This window comes from Filicampus tigris, chromosome 1 (genome assembly GCF_054856515.1).
Source record: "Filicampus tigris isolate MCC_2025a chromosome 1, RoL_Ftig_1.0, whole genome shotgun sequence".
Lineage (NCBI taxonomy): Eukaryota > Metazoa > Chordata > Actinopteri > Syngnathiformes > Syngnathidae > Filicampus > Filicampus tigris.
In genome coordinates, this window is record NC_141217.1 from 8,473,422 (window position 1) to 8,495,373 (window position 21,952).

The 21,952-nt window shown below is 40.9% G+C and overlaps 1 protein-coding gene across 6 annotated transcripts in view; it reads left to right on the forward strand.

Annotated features, from left to right (window-relative positions):
- Window positions 1-21,952, forward strand: part of tns2a (tensin 2a) — a 61,031-nt gene that overhangs the window by 9,313 nt on the left and 29,766 nt on the right. For 5 of the 6 annotated variants that reach the window (XM_086050467.1, XM_086050495.1, XM_086050487.1 and 2 more), the window contains exons 2-3: window positions 14,948-15,053; window positions 15,482-15,519. In XM_086050467.1, the coding sequence (XP_085906593.1) occupies window positions 14,948-15,053; window positions 15,482-15,519 (144 nt within the window). Of the gene's footprint in view, window positions 1-316; window positions 476-14,947; window positions 15,054-15,481; window positions 15,520-21,952 lie in introns of those variants that run through there. The other variant, XM_086050511.1, reaches the window with a different exon arrangement.

The following is a 21,952-nucleotide window of genomic DNA, read 5'->3' on the forward strand; positions in this document are numbered from 1 at the left end:
GGTTTGTTAATTTGTGAAAGGTAGAAAAGAGAAGTTCCCGGCATCTTTGTTCAACCAACCAGCCATGTGTTGTACGAGTATGTATGTACAATGCATACTGTATGTGTATACTGTATTACATACAGTACCTGCGCCTTGTAAAAAGAGGTGTTTTACTCTGTCAGAGGTCATTTGAGCCAATCCGGAGCGGCTGTAGTTGCGCTCCCCTCCCCAAAGCGACCAATCGGAGGGCTTGAAGTGGTCATATCCCGCCTCCGTATGCATAGAGCTGTTGTAGCCCCACCCTGTTGCTGCAGCCCACCACCACCCACTACCACCACACGCTCTGAGGGTGGACCAGAGCAGAGCAAACAAGTGATCTCATAGCAGACACAGTAAAAGAGTGTGGCCGTGTTCGTGGAAGCTCGCCTCGGCATGAGGGCCCCCCGTTGAAAGTTGAACCACTGGAAGCATGTTTAGCGGGAAAGTGAGCAAGGTAAGAGCAACTAGTGTGACAGTCGAGTGAAGTACTTGCCAACACACGTGTGTGTGTGTGTGTGTGTGTGCGTGTGTTTGATAAGTGATGCGCACTTTAGATTGAGGGGCATTTTATGTTTTATGTTTATGTTAAGTTGCAGAATTCACGTTGCTGGACTTATTTAATGGCCTGAGAAAATCGAGCCAATGAGTTCTCTCATAGTCGGATTCCTTGTTACGTTGAACTTGATTCCATGACATACGCGTCTTCGGGAGGGGGTCATATGATGCATTAAGCAGTACGCCCCCACCCCCTCAGGGTTTCTGCGTCAAAGCAAGTCATTTGTTGTTAATGTCACACAGTTAAAGGATTACAAGGAAACTCACCAGTGCACGTAGATAGATGCGTGTGCACAGCGTGTGTGCAGTGTTTCCTAACAATGGTGAATTAGGCACCTTATGACATCAAGTGAAAGAGCATTTAATTGTTTCGTCTGTCATTATATCTCGAGTTGAAGTTAATTAATTTGAAATCCGGACAAATGAAGTAAAATCGGATGCTTTCCCAGGGCACACTGGTCAAGAGTCACTGTATTGATATAGTTGTATCCTGTATTTACTCACTTTCATAGTCGAAAAATCACATTTTGTGTATTTGTGTCTTATTTCATAATTGAAGCCAAGCCAGACGCATGTTCCAAGCGTGGAATGCGGTAATGTTCATTTGGTGCCAAAGTGGTGCATGCATTAATGGGTACAGTGCTGCACTGCTTTCCATCCTTTATTTTCAATAGGCATTTTATATTTCATACAGATCCCAAAAGTTTACATTTACAGTAATGAAATGTTTCAGCGGCCTTAGAGTCTTATACATTTTTGCCGCTAATTTCCTTAATGTCTGTCTGCCTGAACGGGTTCCAATTCCCAGATATATTTTATGTTTAATATTTAGATAGAGTTGTTTAAAATTCTGATGATTATGTGCATTTAAATAGATCATAACTCATTTATGTTTATTTTGAGTGATTTCCATGTCTGCCCGACTTCCTGTTCCTGTTCCCAGACGTTTTTGATACAATTTAGTGGTTTGATTAGGAAATGGACAAGAATAAACAAACAAGTCTCATAATCCTTATAATGTTCTTTTCGGAGTAATTTCCTGGGCCTATGTCATTCGGTTGAAAATTGCGTTGCTGTCAGCTCTATGTCCATAGCACTGTCAGTCTGATTGAAATAACATACACTGACCTGTGGCATTTTTTAAATTGGTTGTTGGGGCAGTTATGATGGGTCCTTTGGTGAATTGGTGAATTAAACGTTAAATGTTTTCGGTAACGCTTATGCTCATGTATGGCACACTAGCCGATCGCAGGGCATTCACCTATGGACTATTAAGAGCCTTTGATTAATCTAAGAAGCGTAATTTTGGAATGTGGGAGGAAGCTAGAGTATCCGGAGGAACCCCACACAAGTATGTGAAGAATTTTCTCACGGAGCTGAGATTCGAACCCCGTACCTCAGAACTGTAAGGCAAGGTGTGCTAAACACTAGTACGAAGTACATCAATGCTATGCTGCTGTGAAAACGTGACCACAAATAATCATTCATCTCACATTCATCATTCAACTCTGCACTTTCATTTGCTGCAGCCCACGTTATTCAGCAGGCCAGGTCCTGCCTTTTAAAGCCAAATACACACAAAGTCACACATACTGCAGTAGAAAGTGAGCATGGCGACCCCAAGTGGACATAAATAATCCCTGCACATCACATGCATGTTATTGAGTTTAGCGATGCAAAATAATTTTTTAAAACCTTCAGCTCTGACGATGTGTTGATGACATGTTTTACTAACTAAATTTGAGACTTGTGCGGCCATTTCTAATGTTCAAAATTGAGATGCACATAGCTATCTGACTATCCTCTGCCTCATGCCTCCATCATTGTTTTCTGATAAAATGTTCGAAGTACTTGTCAGTGAAAGATGCAAATTACCCATAATGCATTCGGCATCTTCAGAATCCTGAAGCGTGGGACTCCTCTTGACATCATGTCAACAGCATGTCAACATGATTAATGATTGTTGTTTTGTTGGCTCTCCATCTTGACGCCTTGTCAGAGTCCCCATCCGGCTTTACAACGTAAAGAACAACCAGCAAGCAGATAACATTGTCTGCAGTGCCACCAAGCTTTTCTAGCTCAATAACGCCGCCGTCATGATTAAATTCCAAAACCATATTTGATACCTGACACCGGAAAGAGTTTTTTTATCGAGAACGTTTACTTAAAAGTGGGGGTGAATGAAAAGATTAATGATGTGTGTCTGGGATAGTTTTCATTAGGTGTAACTCTGGTGCGGGATGAGTCTTGACTGCCGGTAGGCTGTTCTTTCCAGGTTTCCACTCTAAACACATTACACATTTTTTTTATTTGGTGGGGGGAGGGTGTGGGTGTGTGGGGAGATTTCACCACTGTAATAGCTAAAATACATCTTCCATTTGTGACACTCCACTTGGAATGACAGTTTTGAAGGTGTGGTTTTGCCTCATGCAACCGAGTCACTGTTCACCCGCTCTCTTCTATTGGGCCAATGGTCTTTTGTTACCGTGGTGACTGCGGGGCACAGCTTAGCTCGAGTGACTACTTGTTTTCAAACAGCCCAGAGTCTGAAGGGAAAGGCGAGTTGGATTTGAACAGAGAAAGCCAGAAATTTTCACTAGTGGAGGCAGCACGTACCATTACTGAGTTGCGTGGTGTAATTGCACTTGCCAATTAGTGCGCTGATCCGTGCATGTGCCGCATACAGCAGAGCAGACACGTGGCCAAAGTCAAATAATCCTAACCCACATAGCCAACTTCACCAAACATTCATGTATGTGTCAGCTGTCAGAGACTAACAATGCAGCTCTGCTTACCTTTCGGCTTTGACATGACAGTGCTTCCATGTAGTTTGTTTAAAAGTGGCGGTTCTTTGCTCAGCTTAATTGTTTCACTTTTTACAATCAGGCAACATTTAGAACAGCTTGCTTACACACACATTTTTGGGAAATAAGATATTTATTTGTTTAAAAACACATGATAGGCAAGCAGGCACTACTACAACTATTTTCTGTAGAAGCAATTGAAATGTCAAATTTTAGCCAGCTTTGGATAGCTTGGGATGCAGATGATGTCCAACTTCATCTCCAAGTAGCAACAGCTGTTTTCCTTCAAGCTGACTGATTCTTAGATGATGCCATCCTCTCACTGGGCCCACTTCAGTACACATGCTTAGCATTTTTAAAGCAAAACAGATGTTGTATTATGCTGGTAAACACGAACAAATTCAGCTGGGCTGTCAGTGTTGGTCCTTTGAGACCATTTTGTGTGTGTGTGTGTGTGTGTGCGCGTGTACTTGTTTGTGTGCTAACAGCAGGAGTCCTGAGGAGCGGAAGTGCACTGACCTCACCTCAGGAACAGGCACTCTCTGTTCCCTTCCCTGCCTGTCCCACCCAGTGGACACACACACACACACACACACACACATGAATTAACACGCATGTATTAACTGGAGTGGATGCCAGTAAATGATGCTGGCATCCTGATAGCGAGCCATGTGACAGCATTTCAATGGAGGGTGGAACTTACATAAGCATGATATAACAAACAAACCAATGAATGAATACAGTCACACTTTTTTCAACAGGAAAACAGTTGTTTTAGGTCGAGCACGTTCCATTAAAATTGCAGCACTCTCTATAACTTTCTGATGTGCTGTTGGATTCCAGTTCTTTGGCAATGTACTACAGCTAAGGTGCAATAAATAATATGTGAATCTTATCATAATGTACCTCTCAAGTTATCTTGTGGGTTCTCCACCACTGTCAGAGTTCCAAACCACTATTCAATACACTTTTTAGGGTAGCATGAACGCTATTGTTTCACCATGCTATGTGATGGAAAGTGCGCTCTGTCATTGAGTAGCGACCAATCCAGGGTCTAGTCCGATTTTCTTCCAAAATCAGGTGGGATAGGCTCCTGCTCCCTGCAAAATTAAAAAAAAAAAAAAAAAAAACCCAATATATATTTAAAATAACGCAGGTTAACAATTATTTGCGAAATAATAATAATAATTATTCATAATAATTAATCAGAGATGCAAGTAAACTTTTCCAGATAATTTTTTTGCAGTGATTCCAAATACCAGTACTACTAGTACTACTACTAACGTAGTAAAATATTTCATAAGTAATATACTGTATTTATGAATTAAGGGTAAGGTAAAGCAACGGGTAACATTTTGGTCTGAACTGCCATTGCTTTAAATGACAACACATGGTAAAATCCATATTGCACAAGCTTTTATAAGTCAAACCTAAAACCAAAAAATGAAAGTATCTCAAAAACCTGAACAAAAGTAAAAACATTTTGGGCGTCAACAATACGTTTCAGGACAAAGGCCATCTCTGATTAAAATTTGCTGTTGAACCATGGAATAATTGACGGCGCACACGATTAGTCATTAGGATTTGACGATCACCCACCCTTTACACGCTTCACTCTAAGTGACCAGAAGCGCGGACCTCATCTGGGATTGCAAACCATTGAAAAGACACACGTGTGTGTCCTGTGTCGTTGTCACTGACCATCTGTGGTCTGGTCTGGGGTCATGGCAGTCACCCTGTCGGTCATGTACCCTTCCCACACATCGGCCACCCTTGTTTAACTATGAAGCTATTTTTAGAAAGTAAGAAACGAGGGAAGACACACACCAATGGCCACCGCTGTGTCGATGTGTTTGTTTATTCATGTGCATGCGTGCACCTTGCCATCTGTGTGCCTCGCTTGTACATACGCGCTGCCCCTCCTTCGCTCAATCCTGCCACTGTTCTGCGACGGCTGGCGAGCAAAGGGTGGAATTTCGGGTTAGACAGCATCTCTTTGACTTAAACATCTCTGCTTGCTCTCACTGCTAGAGGAACCGAAAAGTGAGGAAAAAGAGCCTCTTGTATGTGTGTGCGCAGCATATGTTGTTGAGCGGTCGTGGTCTGTCCCGGCATATGGGGTGATGCAGGGACGGGAAGAGGAATAATTTCCACTCTTTACAAAAAGACTCCTCGGCACAGAAGTGCCTCTCTTTCGGGATGGCGGTGCTCGTTTTGGTAGGGCATAAACTAGATGCTACTGTACATTATTCTTTAGTCTCAAATGATAATAACAATAAAGTCAAACAAGCTTTGCCTATTATGGAGTTTCCTTGGCATCAGTGACGGCCGAGAGCTCACCTACACCACACATTGACTGGAGAGTCGGCAGGAAAAACAAAGTCATAACAGATAGACAGAGCTTCTCTATGGAAATTATGACAAAAATAGAACTATAAAGTCGAGGGTGTAGACATGACAGGAATTGATGCACTGTCAGTTGTCTAGTATGCAATGGCTGGAATTAAAACCGAATTCATTGCTCTAAATGTTATTACAAAGGATAACAGCTTTTTTCATGTACTGTATAAATCGTATTGACATTATGCATTTGCTTCATAATTTAAAGCAGGTTTCAGATTTCAATAAACAATCTCTGACATTCCTTGGCAAAACCACCTGAAGGATGTAGAATTACAGCACACTTTACATCCACTTGTAACACGGTGAAAAGGACTCTGGGGTGAAAGTTCTGTCTCATGCTAATGAGTGCGGATCTGTGCATTTGATGCATGCAGTGGACATATTGCCAAATTCAAAGACCTCTGGTCCCCACGTTACTTCAAGTGGGCAGGCACTCCAGAGACCCAACAATAACCCTACAGTTTATTTACATATATTCATTTATTCATGCATATTTATTTCACAGTTGCATCTGCTCTGTATTAAATATAAATTACAGTGGAATTCCTAAAGTTTCTGAGATAAGATAAGATAAGATAAACTTTGTTGACCCAAGTGAGAAATTGGACTTAAGCTTACTGCTCGCTGCTGCCAGTGCAATACAACACACATAAACACAGACACAAATCAACAGTCTGAAAATTGCACGTTTGCATGTTCGTAGGTTTTTTTTTTGTTGTTGTTTTTTTTTTAACGGTGTTCCAAACAATAAATCCAGTATGACCATAGAGGCTATACAGCTGCATATCTGGCCATGAAAATTATCATGACCTGCTCAATACTGCATTACAGTAGATGTCACACTAATGGCTCTATAAACCTCTGTGCACATTTTCTACTAGTGACGTTTAGATAAATAAATAAATAAATAAATAAATGCAAACTAGTTTTCTTAAAGTTGAATTTACACGTAATTTATCAAATATAATCAAGTATAGAAAGAAACAGTGTAATATAATTACTATATCTCACTCTCCCTCATGTGCAAATGTTCATAAATATTTAACAATGTTTAAAATGTTATTTTCTCATCAAGGATATCCTAATATTTTTGAAGTTCTTTTATCATTTATTATTTTGCTGATTTTAGATTTTTGTCGAGATATCGAGGTATTTTATGCAGGTATAGTAAGTCAAAATTTTGGTATCGTGACAACATTACGGCCTTGTAAGCAAAAAAGTTCCATTTGACACTTGGCGCGTCAAGCTTTTCAATGAGGAGCGGAGCTTCCCAGCTTGAGGCCATCTTCCTCTTGCACACACGCAGAAGGATGCATGCCACTTAAGGCGTTTCTCACATGTGGTAGACAGGCGCCTTTGCGCGTATGAATACTTGTCTTTAAAGGCCTAGATAGACCAATCGGACGTTGGCCAACTGTGACCGACGCTTACCTCCTGTGGCGTCGGGCCGGCTGTCTGTACGTCCCGCTGGAAAAATACACGGCAACGGCAGACAGCGACGCTGACCATTAAAGTACCTTTTGCGCACGCATGAGATGTAATACCCTTCCATACCATTGGCGGCGGTAATCACTATTCCTCCTGGTTAGAAAAAGCTGACCGGAAAGCTATTGGCCGGGGGCGGATTATAAAAATGTAAACAATGCATTCAGCTATATTTTTCGCTCACGATGAACTCCCACACGAAGTAAACCCTCACGTTCTTGACACGGTATTGTGAAATACTTAAATTGTCAACCCTCGCTCTTGTACTTGTAAGAAGATTAAGGCAGCAAAGGCATGCTCACTGTTTATCCGCATTTGTCTCTTCCCGTTTGTACTGTTTGTACTGATTTGCTAGCTAACAGTCAATCACCAAATGACCAAATGTCACAACACACAACGGCGATTCAACATGATGAAAACGGCCACCAAATGCTTCCTGACGTGGTCCAATGTTACGACGGTCTTCGCTACACCAATCAGACGGCGCCATCAGACACCTCAACGCTTACCGACGTCCGACGTTGGATTGGTGTATCTAGGCCTTAAGACAGAGTTGGTGCCACATGTGCTTTTTTTTTTTCCAACATCGGTGTTAAAAAAATGGTATTGAGCGGGTTTTGACGCAGAAAAATCCCGAAACGGCCCTGGTACCGGTATCCCGTACAACACTAGTTCCAAGTGAATAAACACTATATAATTTAATTCAGCTGTAAAGTTGTGGAAAGCCGAGAAAGAGTGTAAAAAGATGATTGAATCTTACATGTATGAAAAAAACTTGAAATGTTTACATCAAATGGCACTGAGTGTAAATGCAGACTAGTCTCCGCTGTGGGATGCTTTGCAGCTTGCTGAAAAGCTGAGCAGGGTATAACATCCAAGTGATGGACCGATCCGCCTATGACGGACGCCTATTTTGTAGGCGATAAACAATTGACGGGAAACATAAAAAAAAAATGTGGTCGGACTTAGCATAGTCGGAAGCCCATTTTTTCCTATCCATGTAATCGTCTATTTTCACGCCCCGTACGTGGTATCGATGCAAAGCTCCGCTTCTCTGCTTTCAGAATGTGTTAGAATTACATTGTTAGCACAAATGGTTCATGAGTTACGGTGATTTGAAAAACATGTCTCATGAAAAACACATCTGTCGGCGACGACAGGTTCGCATCTAGAAGGATTTATCTAACTAGCTTGCTACCAATTCTCCAAGCCTGCTGCTCCTTTCTCATGATATATTGTTTCATATGTATATATATTTTTTATTTCACCACACTTTATGTACGTACGTGTGTGTGTTTTTTTTATTTTATTTTATTTGGCTGTGTGTTGCTTATGCATGCACATTGTGGTGTAAACGAAATAATACTACTCTGACACTGAATTATCTTTTTGGTGACTGACGATCTTTGGTAACGGACCCAACGTGAGGCATTGTAGATGCGCTATTGTCATTCAAGCAGGAGTAAAGAAAAGCTATCGACAAGCTCGTAGTTGTCCCACGTTTTTATTTGTTCAATTAAAGAACACAACGTATGTATCAAGAAGAAGAAGAACGTAGATGGAGTAGTCAATCGCAGGGGAACTCGACAATATCGTCAAGCAGCTTAAACTGTGAAAAGTAAGTAAGTAAGCCATTTTAAACTTATAATTTTTTGCGCGTTTTAACTAAGTTTGAAAATAAAATAAGCGCATGTGAGGCTTTGTAAAGCTCTTTTGGCAGAATGATGTAGATACACAAAATAACTGCATAATAGTGCACTATCTGTTTGAATATGACCTGGGTTTTTTTTTTTCAGGTGGGGAGTTGGATGGATAGACGGATCAAAATTTATCGGTAGTTGGTCGCGGTAGTTGGGAACGCTAACGGAAGCCCGTTTAAAATAATCGGCCCATAGTCGGGTACTATTTTTTCTGGCCGGACTAAATGGCGGATAAACGGACGGTGGAAGGGTACCCTGGCTGTAGGCGAAAGGCGATAAACGGACCTCATATTTTTAGTAAAATGTCATGCTCTGCTGAGAAGGACACATGTGCAATGCTTCTGCAAATCAGTGTCCATTACTAGATAGAGTCCCTAATGGCAGACAGACAGTGTCGGTCTGCTTTATTGTGGTTGGGCATTCACATTGTGGGTCAATTTCATTTCTCTCATTTTGGATGCGTTTTATCCACCAACAGCAACAATCTAACCAAAAACAGTCTTGAGTAATATCTCAGAGTGAGGAAGATGTTTTTTTAGCTATTCCAGTGGTGACAGTAATTACTATCCTGGGGCCCGGCTTGTTTTTAAGTCCTTATCCGCTCGCACTGTACCAGCTGTTTTCTGTTTCTTCCGCTGTTATCCCTCCACAAAGTTGTTCAAATGCTCAAATGTTTGGATCATTTATAGATCACCTTCAAAATACAGTAGATTACCTTCAGGGGCATCTTGCTTAATAATTTGATCCAGCACATCGAGAATTTCCATTATTAAGAGGCCATTTTGTTGCTTTAATTTGTCACAAACCCCCCGCGACACCCCGCAAAAATGCTTATTTAAAATAAAATATTTAATTCCTTTACCTCATTACATAATTGGTTAATTGACTTATTGTGAATGTTGATGTATTTCTTTGCATGTACTGTACATTTAACATTTTTTATTTTATGTAATTAAAGCAATTCTAAACAAAATGCAAATGAATTATGACGATGATGATGATGTTGATGAACAACAATTTTAACCATCTATGAACTATGAATGACCCAGATCATTTGACTGTTTTAAAAATAAAATGTGGCACTTGAGCTCAAATCTTTACTCACTCCCAGTGTATATTATTTGTATTATTACTGGACCAGCCAGGACACCTCTCATGTTATGCTAGTAATAGCATTGATGCTAATATTACAAAACTTCCTTGCACCCTAAATGATTTTGCATTTCAAAACATGATATTATAACACAGTCAGCTTCTGCAAGATAGCTAGCTACCCGTTTCTTCTTTAATTAGAAAACGTTTTAAAGTAATTTAGACTTGACAGAAATCTGTGATCTACTGTATGTCATACTAGTTCCATACCGTTACTTGAACATATTTATGTTCTAAATTTCCCCAAACCCCAACCTCAACTCGCTCATAAAAGCATACATGAACTTGAGCTTAGCACACTATTGCTGCGAGTGAAACCACACTGAAATAAATATTTAAAATAAGTGTTTGGCAGCATTCTTCGGTTTGAGCGGCATCAAGAGCACAATATACTAAACCCAACCACAGGCAGCTGTGGTCAGACAGTTCTCAATAACTCAGCATTATCTTGTAGCTAGCTTCCCATCGAGTGGCTAGCTGCAATATGTGTTGTCACCAGAGCTGGGCATTTTACTAAAAATTGACCAGCATCTGTTATTCGTCATCCGTCTGCAGCGTGAGTACCATTCCATTGTCCGTCATTCGCCTTTTTTTCCGGGGGGGGAAAAAATAGTTCCCGACTATAGGCCGGCCTGCCTCTGATTTTAAACGGGCTTCAGTCAGCGTTTCTAAACTATTTAAAAAAAAAATTAACTGAAGTCGGTTATCCAATCAGTGCGCGCTGTTTGCGGGAACGCTCCCATCAGCGCACTGATTGGATGGCCCATTCTCCGCCGATGGCCACCAATCATGAACAGGCAGTGCAAGTGAGAGCTCTATATAAGCAGAATGTTAATGGCTCCCAGTCAGACAAGCGGCTCATCAAAGGCATACAACAACATTTCCAGTCGGACAAGCGGAGCGCTCATTGAATTTGATATTTGAACAGAAAAAGTGACTCATTGCGTCATGGATGCCTGGTCCATCACTCAAATCTGTCCCCCAAGCAACAACAATTCTCTGTTGTTCCTCGCCACGGCCATAGAAGCCTCGCCATGGAAAATAGACTAAAGATGGATTTAATACATGGGCTTCCGACTGCTTAGTACTGTATATGATGTGGGTCGTTTTTTGTGGGGGGGGGGATTGTGACGAGGGGATTAGATGGATTGACGGATAGATGGATCAAAGTTTAACCGAGGCGCTCATCGACGGAAGCGATGGCGGAAGCCCATTTTAAAATGATAGGCGGACACGCCCTGTAGGCGATTACTATTTGGTCCGGCTAGCCAAATAGACGGATGATAGAAGGGTACCCACTCTGCTGACGGATGGTGCTTGACGGACCCTCAGTTTTTAGTAAAATGCCCAACTCTGCAACTATTGTAAAACAACTGCGTGTGCACCCTCTGTCGCGATACTAAAACTGCAAGGGAAGTGGGAATGGTGCGGTGCCCCGTTTGTACTTTAAACTGGGGTTGAAATGAAGGAATCGGTGTAGAAATATGTAATATGTGTGCATGCGGCACGGCAGCGTCACCGTGTGCGCTGAGAGAGAGAGAGAGCAGTGCGCAATTGCTGACAAAGTTTTTATTTATTTTTTCACTGTCAAAAGAGCACATTTGTGTCATTAAACCAAGCAACAGAAAAGTCATTGAATTAGCTAATCCTTCACTGGTCATATTAACTATGTCCAAATTTCCACCACATCTTTCTTTTTAATCAACTTGTTGAAATGTAAATTAAATCAGACGTTCTGTCTTTCTTGGAAGCACGGCCTTGCCTCACGGGGCATCTTATATTTGACTGGCGTTTCCCACATTCAAACTAAGGTGGTAAAGAATTCAAGCCATTTACCCTGTTGCTCTGACTTGGTCAAATGACATGTAAGGGTTTGTTTCCTAGTGGTGCAATTAGAGGAAATAAGGCGTTTGCCCCCAGACGAAAGCACATGCGACGTCATGGTGAAATGTGGGAACAGATTGTGTTTTGGTTTTACTGTACTCTCTGCAAATTATCACGCGATATCGATTTGAATGAAGTGAATATCCCATTAGAAATCCTTCCAAAGGTATGACCAGCAGATATTTAATAAGTGGTGTCACTTTTCCCAACACAACATGTTACATAACCAATCTGATCCAACCAGTGTGCCTACCCATCACTCTCCGTCCACTTGTACTCAGCGCCTCTTAACACAAGCTGGTAGTGGGCAATGCCAACAAGCAGGCAGCTGTCCAAACAATGACCAGCCTTGAGAGTCGAGTCGGAGCATCAGGATCATGGAAAAAGTGCGCAAACAACTCTAAGTGTCTTTGCTACCAAGGAGTTACCTCAGAGGAAACAAAAACTCCATTGTGCAGAAGTACGTGGATGAATTAAAAAGATTTAAAAAAGATGTTTCATGCTCAGAGAGACTACGCTCATTCACTTCTGGATACCTGCCCACGTTTCTAGAAAAACACATCCTTTTCACAGAGGTTCCTCGTCCTTCACTCACTATCTAAGCATGCAAACTATCTACTATGAGAGTGTTCATGTTCAATCTTTGCTGTGTCACGTCAGGACCAACCATCGTAGGATCCATAAGACTGTGGTTAGCAGGCCCGCCTCAAAATTCAGGCGTTTGCATCTTGGATCTCAGCTTCCTGTGTCTGCCGTTCTCGTTGTGCTTGTGTCACTCAGGCCTTCTCCCACGTTCCAAAAACATGCATGTTAGCTTCATTGAAGACTCTAAATTGTTGATAGGTGTTTATTTGAGTGTGATTAGTTGTTTGTGTATATGTACCTTACGATTGAGTGGTGACCAGTTCAGAATGTAGCCCATCTCGCCCAAAGTCACCTGGAATAGGCTCCAGTTTATCCACGACTATTATGAGGACAAGCGCTATTAAAAATGGGTGGCTGTCGGCTACCTTTACTTTTAGCTAAACTCACACCCACACACACACGCACGCACACGCGCACACACACACACAGTTAGGATTACATTGTGGTATGAGTGGGAACCACAGGGATTATAACTTTAAGACTGTTACACAACCAAAGGTAAAACTGACAAAAGGAGTCATGGGTGAATGTGCATACAAACTAATGCCAATATGCACTAAAAGTCTAAATTGATTGTTTTGATTACACTGCAATTAGTTGAGAAAACAAATCAAACTTAAGTGGAATAAATGAATGTCGTTTTATCCCTGTGTGAAATTTTAATTTAAAGAAATGTTTTTTTAGACTGACTGGAATCAATTGGAATAGTCTGATGAATGTGGTTTTTACTTTGTTATTTTACGTCTGCATTTATAAAATGCTGTTATAGCTTATTGTTTCGCTCGTGAAGAGGTATTTTGCACTGTAAAACTAGTAGGGTGTCCCGATCTGATATTGATATAAGTCCGATATCAGCCAATAAAACAATAATGGATTTTATCGGTCTACATCCAAAATCTTTGATTTTAGCACTTGTATACAAGCAGTCCATTCCAGACTCCGTTCCCACCATATACTGAATTAAAAAAAATGTTTTGCTTTGTTTGAATAGTATCACTTAATCAAGTCTCTTCTAACATTTCATACTAAAACATAAATAAAAGCATGCATTGTTCCTGCCAATATCGTGTATCTGACAGTGCTCTAGGCTGCAATATCGGTATCATATTTCAAGTGAAAAAGTTGTATCCGGACTAGAGATAGACCAATATGTTTGTCCCAGGGCCGAAACAGATACTGATTATTAGTAGTCAAGGAGGCCGATTACTGATATTTAGAGCCAATACTGTATACATCTTCAGTAAAAAGGAAAATAAAACTCTTAATTTTGTTGAAACGTCTTCAAGCATACATTTATTGATAATTTTTCAGATTGCATAATGTTAATTTTTAAAATTATTATTTGTATAAATTTTTGAGAATATGTTTTTTATTGTTATTATAATTTTACGCATCTTTGATATACAATTCTAACAAAAAGTTCAGGGAGCACTCAGGGTCATCAGCATCTTAAAAAATCAAATAAAAACTGAAACAATAGCTCCATATAGTTTTCTACAGCGAATGAAGTCCTCCACAATTTCAAAATGACAGAAATGTTAAACTTTCACATATTTTTATTTTGATTTCAACGCAGTTTCAAATTGATTTATTATCGGTCATCAAATTTTTGAAAAAGGTCAATGCCGATACTCGCCAAAAAGCAGAATATTGGTGCCGATAATCGGTCCATCCCACTCCTAATAACTAGATTGTATTTCTCTTCTTACAGCTGGGATAGGCTCCAGCACGCCCCGCGGCCCTTGTGAGGATAAGCGGTATCGATAATGGATGGATGGATATTTCTCTTCTTAATTTTTAACCGTGCATCTTATAGCATTTTATTAATCTTGTGTGAAATTAGCAATTGAATTCAGGGCTCGACACTGCAAGCAAAATGATCGCAAATGCTACCTGTGAGAATTTCATCTGGTCTTGTGCATTTGTTACGATATTACGATATTAGACATTGTGATTAAAAGTCACTTTCTTCTTCAGTCCTCTGTAATTTCCACATATGCGCCGAGTGCTTTGGACGCTTTTCTAATCATAGAACATTTCAGGATGTCGGAATGTGTTCCACACATGCACATTGGTCCACGAGTCCCCGTCAAGCAACACACTGCATGCGTGTGCATTTATATACCAAATAGTGACTCCGTGAGAAAAAAAAAAATGGTGCGACCAAATGAAGTGCTGGTGTGAGCAACAGAGAAAGTTGGTATTGTTCAGTATGACCTCCATGCACTCCCTCCAATGACTGAATGTGTTTGTTTTTTTTTGTGCTTTTCTTATTGTCCTCTGTTTGTGTGTGACCAGTCAGGGAAGGGGGAGTCTCATGTCTTCAAGGAGAAGACCTTCAAAAAGAGGCGTCAGTGCACCGTGTGTCACCAGAACGTGGACAACGTAGGCTCCTTCTGCAGAGGTAAACTTTTCTAAACTGACATGTGCTGGAATGAGTCCAATTCAAAGGAATGGGAGAAGTGTTCTGTCCTAACTTGTCAACATCATAAGACCACATGGACTCACTGTAAAAGGTCACCATTAGCCAAAGTCACAGTGCATAGGGAGACGCTTATGAAACACTTACCGTACATCATTCTGTATAGCCTGACGTTACATGGGAGAAACAACAACTTGAGCTTGTTTTCATCTGGATTGAGAAGGAATCCCGGTTTTCAGGGCCACGTCCGCTAGCTGTGTAGCATGACTCGACATCTTTTAGCTGTTAGACGTCATGATGGCCATTTTGATTGTTATGAAATAGTGCTTAACCTCTTCTGTGATTTCTTATTAGACCAGTGGAGCAAAAGTATGACTTATTCTTTCTGTGCGTCCCCCTTTCCTCCTCAGTTTGCAAGACAGCCAGTCACAGGAAGTGCGAGAGCAAGGTAAGATTCAAATTGGCAGTTAATTTGAGAACTTGTGTGTGTGTGTGTGTGTTATACAAGTCACATCTTGCACATTGCAATACTCAAACTATGAGCAGTAATAATTAATAGAATTAACCTGAGGTAAGGAACCTATGACCTGTGGATTATATGTCAAGCAATTCAATATGTAAATAAAACTAATCCATCCATCACCCAAACCGTTTGTCCTCATGATGTATATAAAAAATTAAAAGTAGTCATTAATAAACATTTGTCCAATCATTGAAATCATATTTTTTTTACTAGTTTGCATGGCCCTCAGAGTACTACAAACATCTCTCTCTCTAAGGAACTATAAATGCTCAGTGATTGTGAGACATTTAAGGGATGTAAAGCGAGTAGGGGGCTGGGAGCGTGGCTCACCTGTTTTTATCACGGGTCAAATTGTAATTACGGTTGCTCTTAGGCGGGGCGGTTAGAATAGTGGAACCAATAAATGTATAATCGCTTGGGGTGCGATGGTACGTCAAAAATCACTGTTCGGTGCATACCTAACTTGCTTTTAAGGCAGTGCTTCTCAGTTATTTTCTGTTACGCCGACCCTCTAGGAAGTAGAATATATTCTGGGTAAAAAAAAGAAAGAGTTAACCACTCACCCACGGACATGACGATGGTGTTGTATGCACTGATGCCTTACATTGCGATGTAACCATGCCGGTCTGGATCGTAACTCTTGCTAACACGGAAGTGGATTTCTCACGATTTCTTACATCTCTCTCCCTCCCTCCTTCTGCAAGGTGAATGTCATTGGCTGTGTTTAGCTGTTCATCAACGCCAAACTTGAAAGGAGGAATTTGTACCGTGACTGATATCGTCCTCATTTCAATCTTAATATCTTGAATGTTCATATCTCAATATATACGATATATCGCCCAGCCTTAGTGGGAACCCTAAAAATCGCCCTGCATTTGATTATTGTCATGTTTATAATCGATAACAGGGCGGCACGGTGGCTGACTGGTTAGCACATCCACCTCACAGTACAGAGGTCCAGGGTTCGATTTCCTTCCGTATTCCAAAAACAAGCATGGTAGGTTAACTGAGCACTTTAAATTGTCCCTAGGTGTGATTGTAAGCGCGAATGTTTGTTTGTCCCTGTGTACCCTGCGATTGGCTGGCAACCGATCCAGGCTGTACCCCGCCTACTGCCCAGAGAGCTGAGATAGGATCCAGAATGCCCGCGCCCCTCGTGAGGATAAGCGGTTCAGATAATGGATGGATGGATGATCGATAACAAGTTTTGAACAGAATTCAAGGAAAAATTGTGGCAAGTTTCCGCGGGCCACATTCAATGATGCGGAGTGCCACATGAGTTTGTATGCTTGTAATAGTGCATATGTAACATCGATGGGCATATTAGATGCATTATTTGCACAGTCAAGTGTTCAAATCGAGCACAGTGGATACAGAAGTCTCGAGACGTGCGCTAATGCAGTCGCCGCCCTGTCACATTCCTCAGAAAGAGCTGCAAGCTTGTTCCAAAGCCGCCCTGCTGCCCCTGTGAAAGGCTCATTGATGGAGGGATGCTCTCATGAATAGACAGAGTTGAGTTGGGGATGGGGATGAGGGGCGGGGGATGCGGCAGCCATGCTTGGAGTGGGTAAGAGTGGGTAGGTAGAGAGACTGGTAGCCATCGAAGGTCGAGGTCTGTGTTCTCCTCTTTGAGCTGAATTGAGGAATTCTCCACAATAGACAGAAAATAGTTCTTCAATATTCATAAAGGGTGTTAAAAAAGTACTGTTTTCCTCTCTCTCCAGTTTCATTTTGCATTATTGCTTTTTTGTAAACATTTTTCATGAGTTATGATTAAAATCTTGTTTGTCTCACAGCCACGTCTTCCTAGATCTACAGTATGTAATTATTATGAACGTTATAATAATTAACACTTTTTTTTCTGGATATACTGTAGAAAGACTGAGTGCTTATGCCATACCATGCAGCATACCATCTATAAACCTTTCTATTAATCAATTGAGCAATTTCCCCCTTATGTAGTGTCAATGAGAGAATGTGAGAGATGTTTACAAGTTAAGGGGATAATCAGAAAGCTATTCAACAAATCATCATAACATGCATGCAGAGGTGTCAAATCCAGGTCCAGAAAATAACAACCCTGCCACAATTTGGCTTCAGCCACAGGTGCTTCTACTCAACCAACAGATAAACAAGCTCCAGACAAGCAGGTTGAAAAAAAAAGCACCTGTGGCTGGAGCCAAACTGTGGCAGGGGATTTTACTTTCTGGACCCGGACTTCACACCACACCGCATGCATGCAAAACATGGGATCCAGGACAAACATAGTTGAGATTCAGTACAGCAGGATGTTCTGTAATAAGATGGACTGCAATTGTTCTACACATGCATGTTGCTTGACGATATCAATCACAGCTGGATGCCCGGGAAAGGAGTGGTCGGATAAGGCATGGACCTGTTGGCTCCATCTCTATCCTCAAAGGAGGCTGGGAGCTAAGTGATGTATTCAGATGAATTTTAGTGTAGGTGCAGTACAATTTGTGGGACCAAGTGTGATAAGCTCAAGGTGCTTCCGTTCTTGTACTTCATTCCCATTTGGCACCACCTCCACACATGAACTTGCAGTATACTCTATGTGTGTGTGTGTGTGTGTGGACATATCTGGATGGCTGCCACCTTTACATCCTGTTTCTAATTGTAACTTTGGTGACTAATCTTTCTTTCTATCTTTTTTTTTTTTTTTTTTAACCAAGCTGGTGAGTATCATGTCAGTCCATTCTCACGTTTGGGGGAGAAAAAAAAAATTGGCTTTCTTGTGCACTTTAAAAAAAATATTGAACTCATCTTCTGTCATGCTTTCACCAAATCTTTGCCCACCATGTCGACAGCGTGCAGCTGGCCCATCTCTATTCTCTTAAAACATACAGCTTCCAAAAAAAGGATTTAACTTTATTTTGGGCATGCTTCTCTTCTGAGAACAGACGCTCCTTATCTTGATCCCGAGTGGAAAATTGGCATCCAGTGGGTCTGCTGCATGAGGCCCAGGGGCAAAGATGTGGAGAGAAGTTTGGAACAAGACAATGAGAGAAACGGGGAGGAGGGAAGAGTAGAACAGTGGGAGAAGGAAGGATTAAGTTTTGTGAAATGCAACCTTTGACAAGTTGACTGGCCTGTCTGCATAATTGGGAAAGAGTGGGAATTTCCGCTGCTACACAAAACTTCATCAAAAGCTCTTTTTCACTGGCTGTAAGAAGAAAGAAGCAATTTGTGCCTTTTTTTCCCCTGTGTCCTTATTCTGTATAAAAGTCACAGACACAAATCGGTACAGAAAGTAAACCTGGCAATTTTCTGTTATACAAGATTCGGAAGCTAACGTCACTGACATCTGATTCCAGTATATATGCCCATACAGTACATCAGTGTCGGAATGGCTGCGTTTTGTGTAGAAAGCACTGGTGGAAAACGGCTATCTTCTGGTGTGGCTCTAATGGGACAATGCAAAAAAAAAAAAAAAGGTCAGCAAAACTAAACAGTGGATATGAGAAACAAGTTGACATTTTCCAAGCAAACTACGAGGGATGGGCGGTACCAGTGATTTTGGATTCGATCCGATAACAAGTAATACTGTACCAAATATCGTGATACCGATCCGATATCGACACCAGAAGTGACTCTCTTTTTTTTTTTTTTTTTTTTTTTAAACACAAAGCTGCGAACAAAATCACATGTGCTATACCAGTGGGAGCGCACACATCATCAGCTGAACCAAATTACTTCAAACTACCGTATTGGCCCGAATATAAGACGGCCCTGATTATAAGACAACCCCCTCTTTTTCAAGACTCAAGTTTGAAAAAAGTTTTTTTGAACATCGAATTAATTTTTATACAGAAAATAATTACAGTACATCTGAAACAAATGATTATAACAGTATATTTGAGAGAAAAGGCATGTTATTTTGCCTCATTCAAATCTGAATACCTCAACATTTAAATATGTAAACTAAAGTGCAATCACTTTCGTAAATGAATGGTTTCTGGTTTTTGAAATGTAAATAAACCAATCTATTGTGATCAAACAACAAAATTGCAATAACTGCATTAACCATCAAAGTGAAGTCTAACTAACTGTATCTTGAAACAAATCTGAATAAGGAAAAACATTGCAATAAAATAATGCAAACTGGTTGAACTTGAGAATAGCTGGGATCTATCATGACAGAACATTACTCCGCATAAACAATTATTATTATTCAGTCTTATTTCAATGCAAAAAACACCGTCTTATATTCGGGCCAATACGGTATTTTGTTACCACTTCCTTGTTATCTTGTCAACAGTAGCGTGCACGCCATGCAGTGCCTACGGGACGTGGGCCATCATTCTCCATCCAATCAAATGTGTTTACGAAGTTTTGGTGGGAGAGACCACAGCCAGCTGTCTGTTTCCACCAAGGCAGAAAGCTCCTTGCCCTTGGCAACACATTACGACAATTCTGATTAGATGACAATACGACCTTCTAAATTATAGATTGATAAATATAGTGTATATATTAGTGGTGAGAATCGATGGGTACCTCACGATTCGATCCTATTCCGATTCAGAGGCCAACGATTTGATTCAATTCCGATTCAGAGGCCTATGATTCGATTCGATTCTGATTCCGATGCATCACTACATTGGCTTACATTCAATAATCCATGTATATATATATATATATATATATATATATATATATATATATATATATATATATATATATATATATATATATATGGACTAATTGTAAATATTGATACTTTAGCTTGCGGATCGACACTTAAAATTGAGTACTGGGGATCGGAATGTCAATATTTTGGTATCGATCCGCCCATCCCAGCAAACGACATCAGCACAACAAGATGTCTGGATTAAAGAGGCCATTGGTTGCCGTCCTACATCACTAGTTCAAACTGTAAATGTCAGCGTCACATCGAGAGTCACATGCTCGCTGGCTGACTGTATAACTTGCTGAAGTTAAGGAGAAACATCCTCATTAATTGAATGTAATTCAATACTGGACAGGACATAAACATACTGTGAAAGAACACATGGCACTTTTTGATGATATAATGGTAAGCATTATTAACATAATTTTCACAGCTTCCGCGATGTTTGCAGAGCTTATTATGGGTTGACTCACCACTTGGCATTGTGCTCATTCTTCTAAACCAGGGGTCACCAACTCCGGTCCTCGAGGGCCCCTTTCCTGCAGGATTTCCATCTCTCCCTGCTGCAACACACGTGTTAAAATGATCAGGGTCGTTATCAATCTTCTCAAGAGCTTGCTGATGAGCTAATCATTTGAATCAGGTGTGTTACAGCAGGGAGAAATAGAAAACCTGCAGGAAAGGTGGCCTCAAGGACCGGATTTGGTGACCCCTGTTCTAAACTATCCCCTCTAGCTTTTTTTTTTTTGGGCTCCTCTTTTTAAGTTCAACAATATAAAAATAAACTCCTTATTTATGGTTTTATGTATAAAAAAAAAACATGTCAAGTTCAAAGCACTGCCTGGAAGATTTGTGGTACAGGCACAGTACGTGGAGGCGCATCCACGTAATTACAATTCCTGCTGGCTGTTTTTGCATCCTCCATGTGTCCTCTAAACTACAGGATGTGAACATTTGACAAGTGTTGTGTTCAGACGTTTTCAAGTGAAAAAAGTAGGTGCCAACCATATACGTATGTTGGCTACAGTGTCTTATTTCACTTTCAAAAGCACACTCGCTACAAGAGCCACTACTTGTTGCTAGGCAAAGTTCAGTAACTGCCCCATAAAATAATGCAAATGAAAGAGCACGGCACGTCCACTAGGTTTTTTCAGTGCTCAGACAGACACGCACTCAGAATACTATACACATGACATACAACATAAACAAAACTAACCGTGAGCATCTGTGCGACAATTGAATCACTACATTGTATTAAATACCAAAATAAACATTGTAAGGAAAGAAAAAAAGTGCCAACTACTGGATCTTGTGTCATCCAAACAGCAAAGTAGTGGGATGGGAAGGGGTGTGCCGAGACGCAACATAATCCTTCTGATGTAGTACCCGATAATTAGGGTGCTTGTGGTTACAGTTGTCTTCCCAAACCAAAAGTCAAAGCCACGCGAGCTGGAAGAGAGTGCAGGAAACGGAGCCCTGACCCTTGCCTAGAGAGCGAGAACAGAGTCAGGTGAGGAAGCCATGATGCCATGGGATGATGAATGAATAAAAAACATTTTTCATGTACAGCCTTGTGTTTTCCCATCGTACAGCTGAGCCAGCGCCCCCGCCTCCATGTCCCACTAGACTTCCTTTGGTGGTCAAATAATACTCTACCTCTGCTGTGACGTAATCGATGACTCTTTGCCCCTTTTAACTGTTTAAACATGA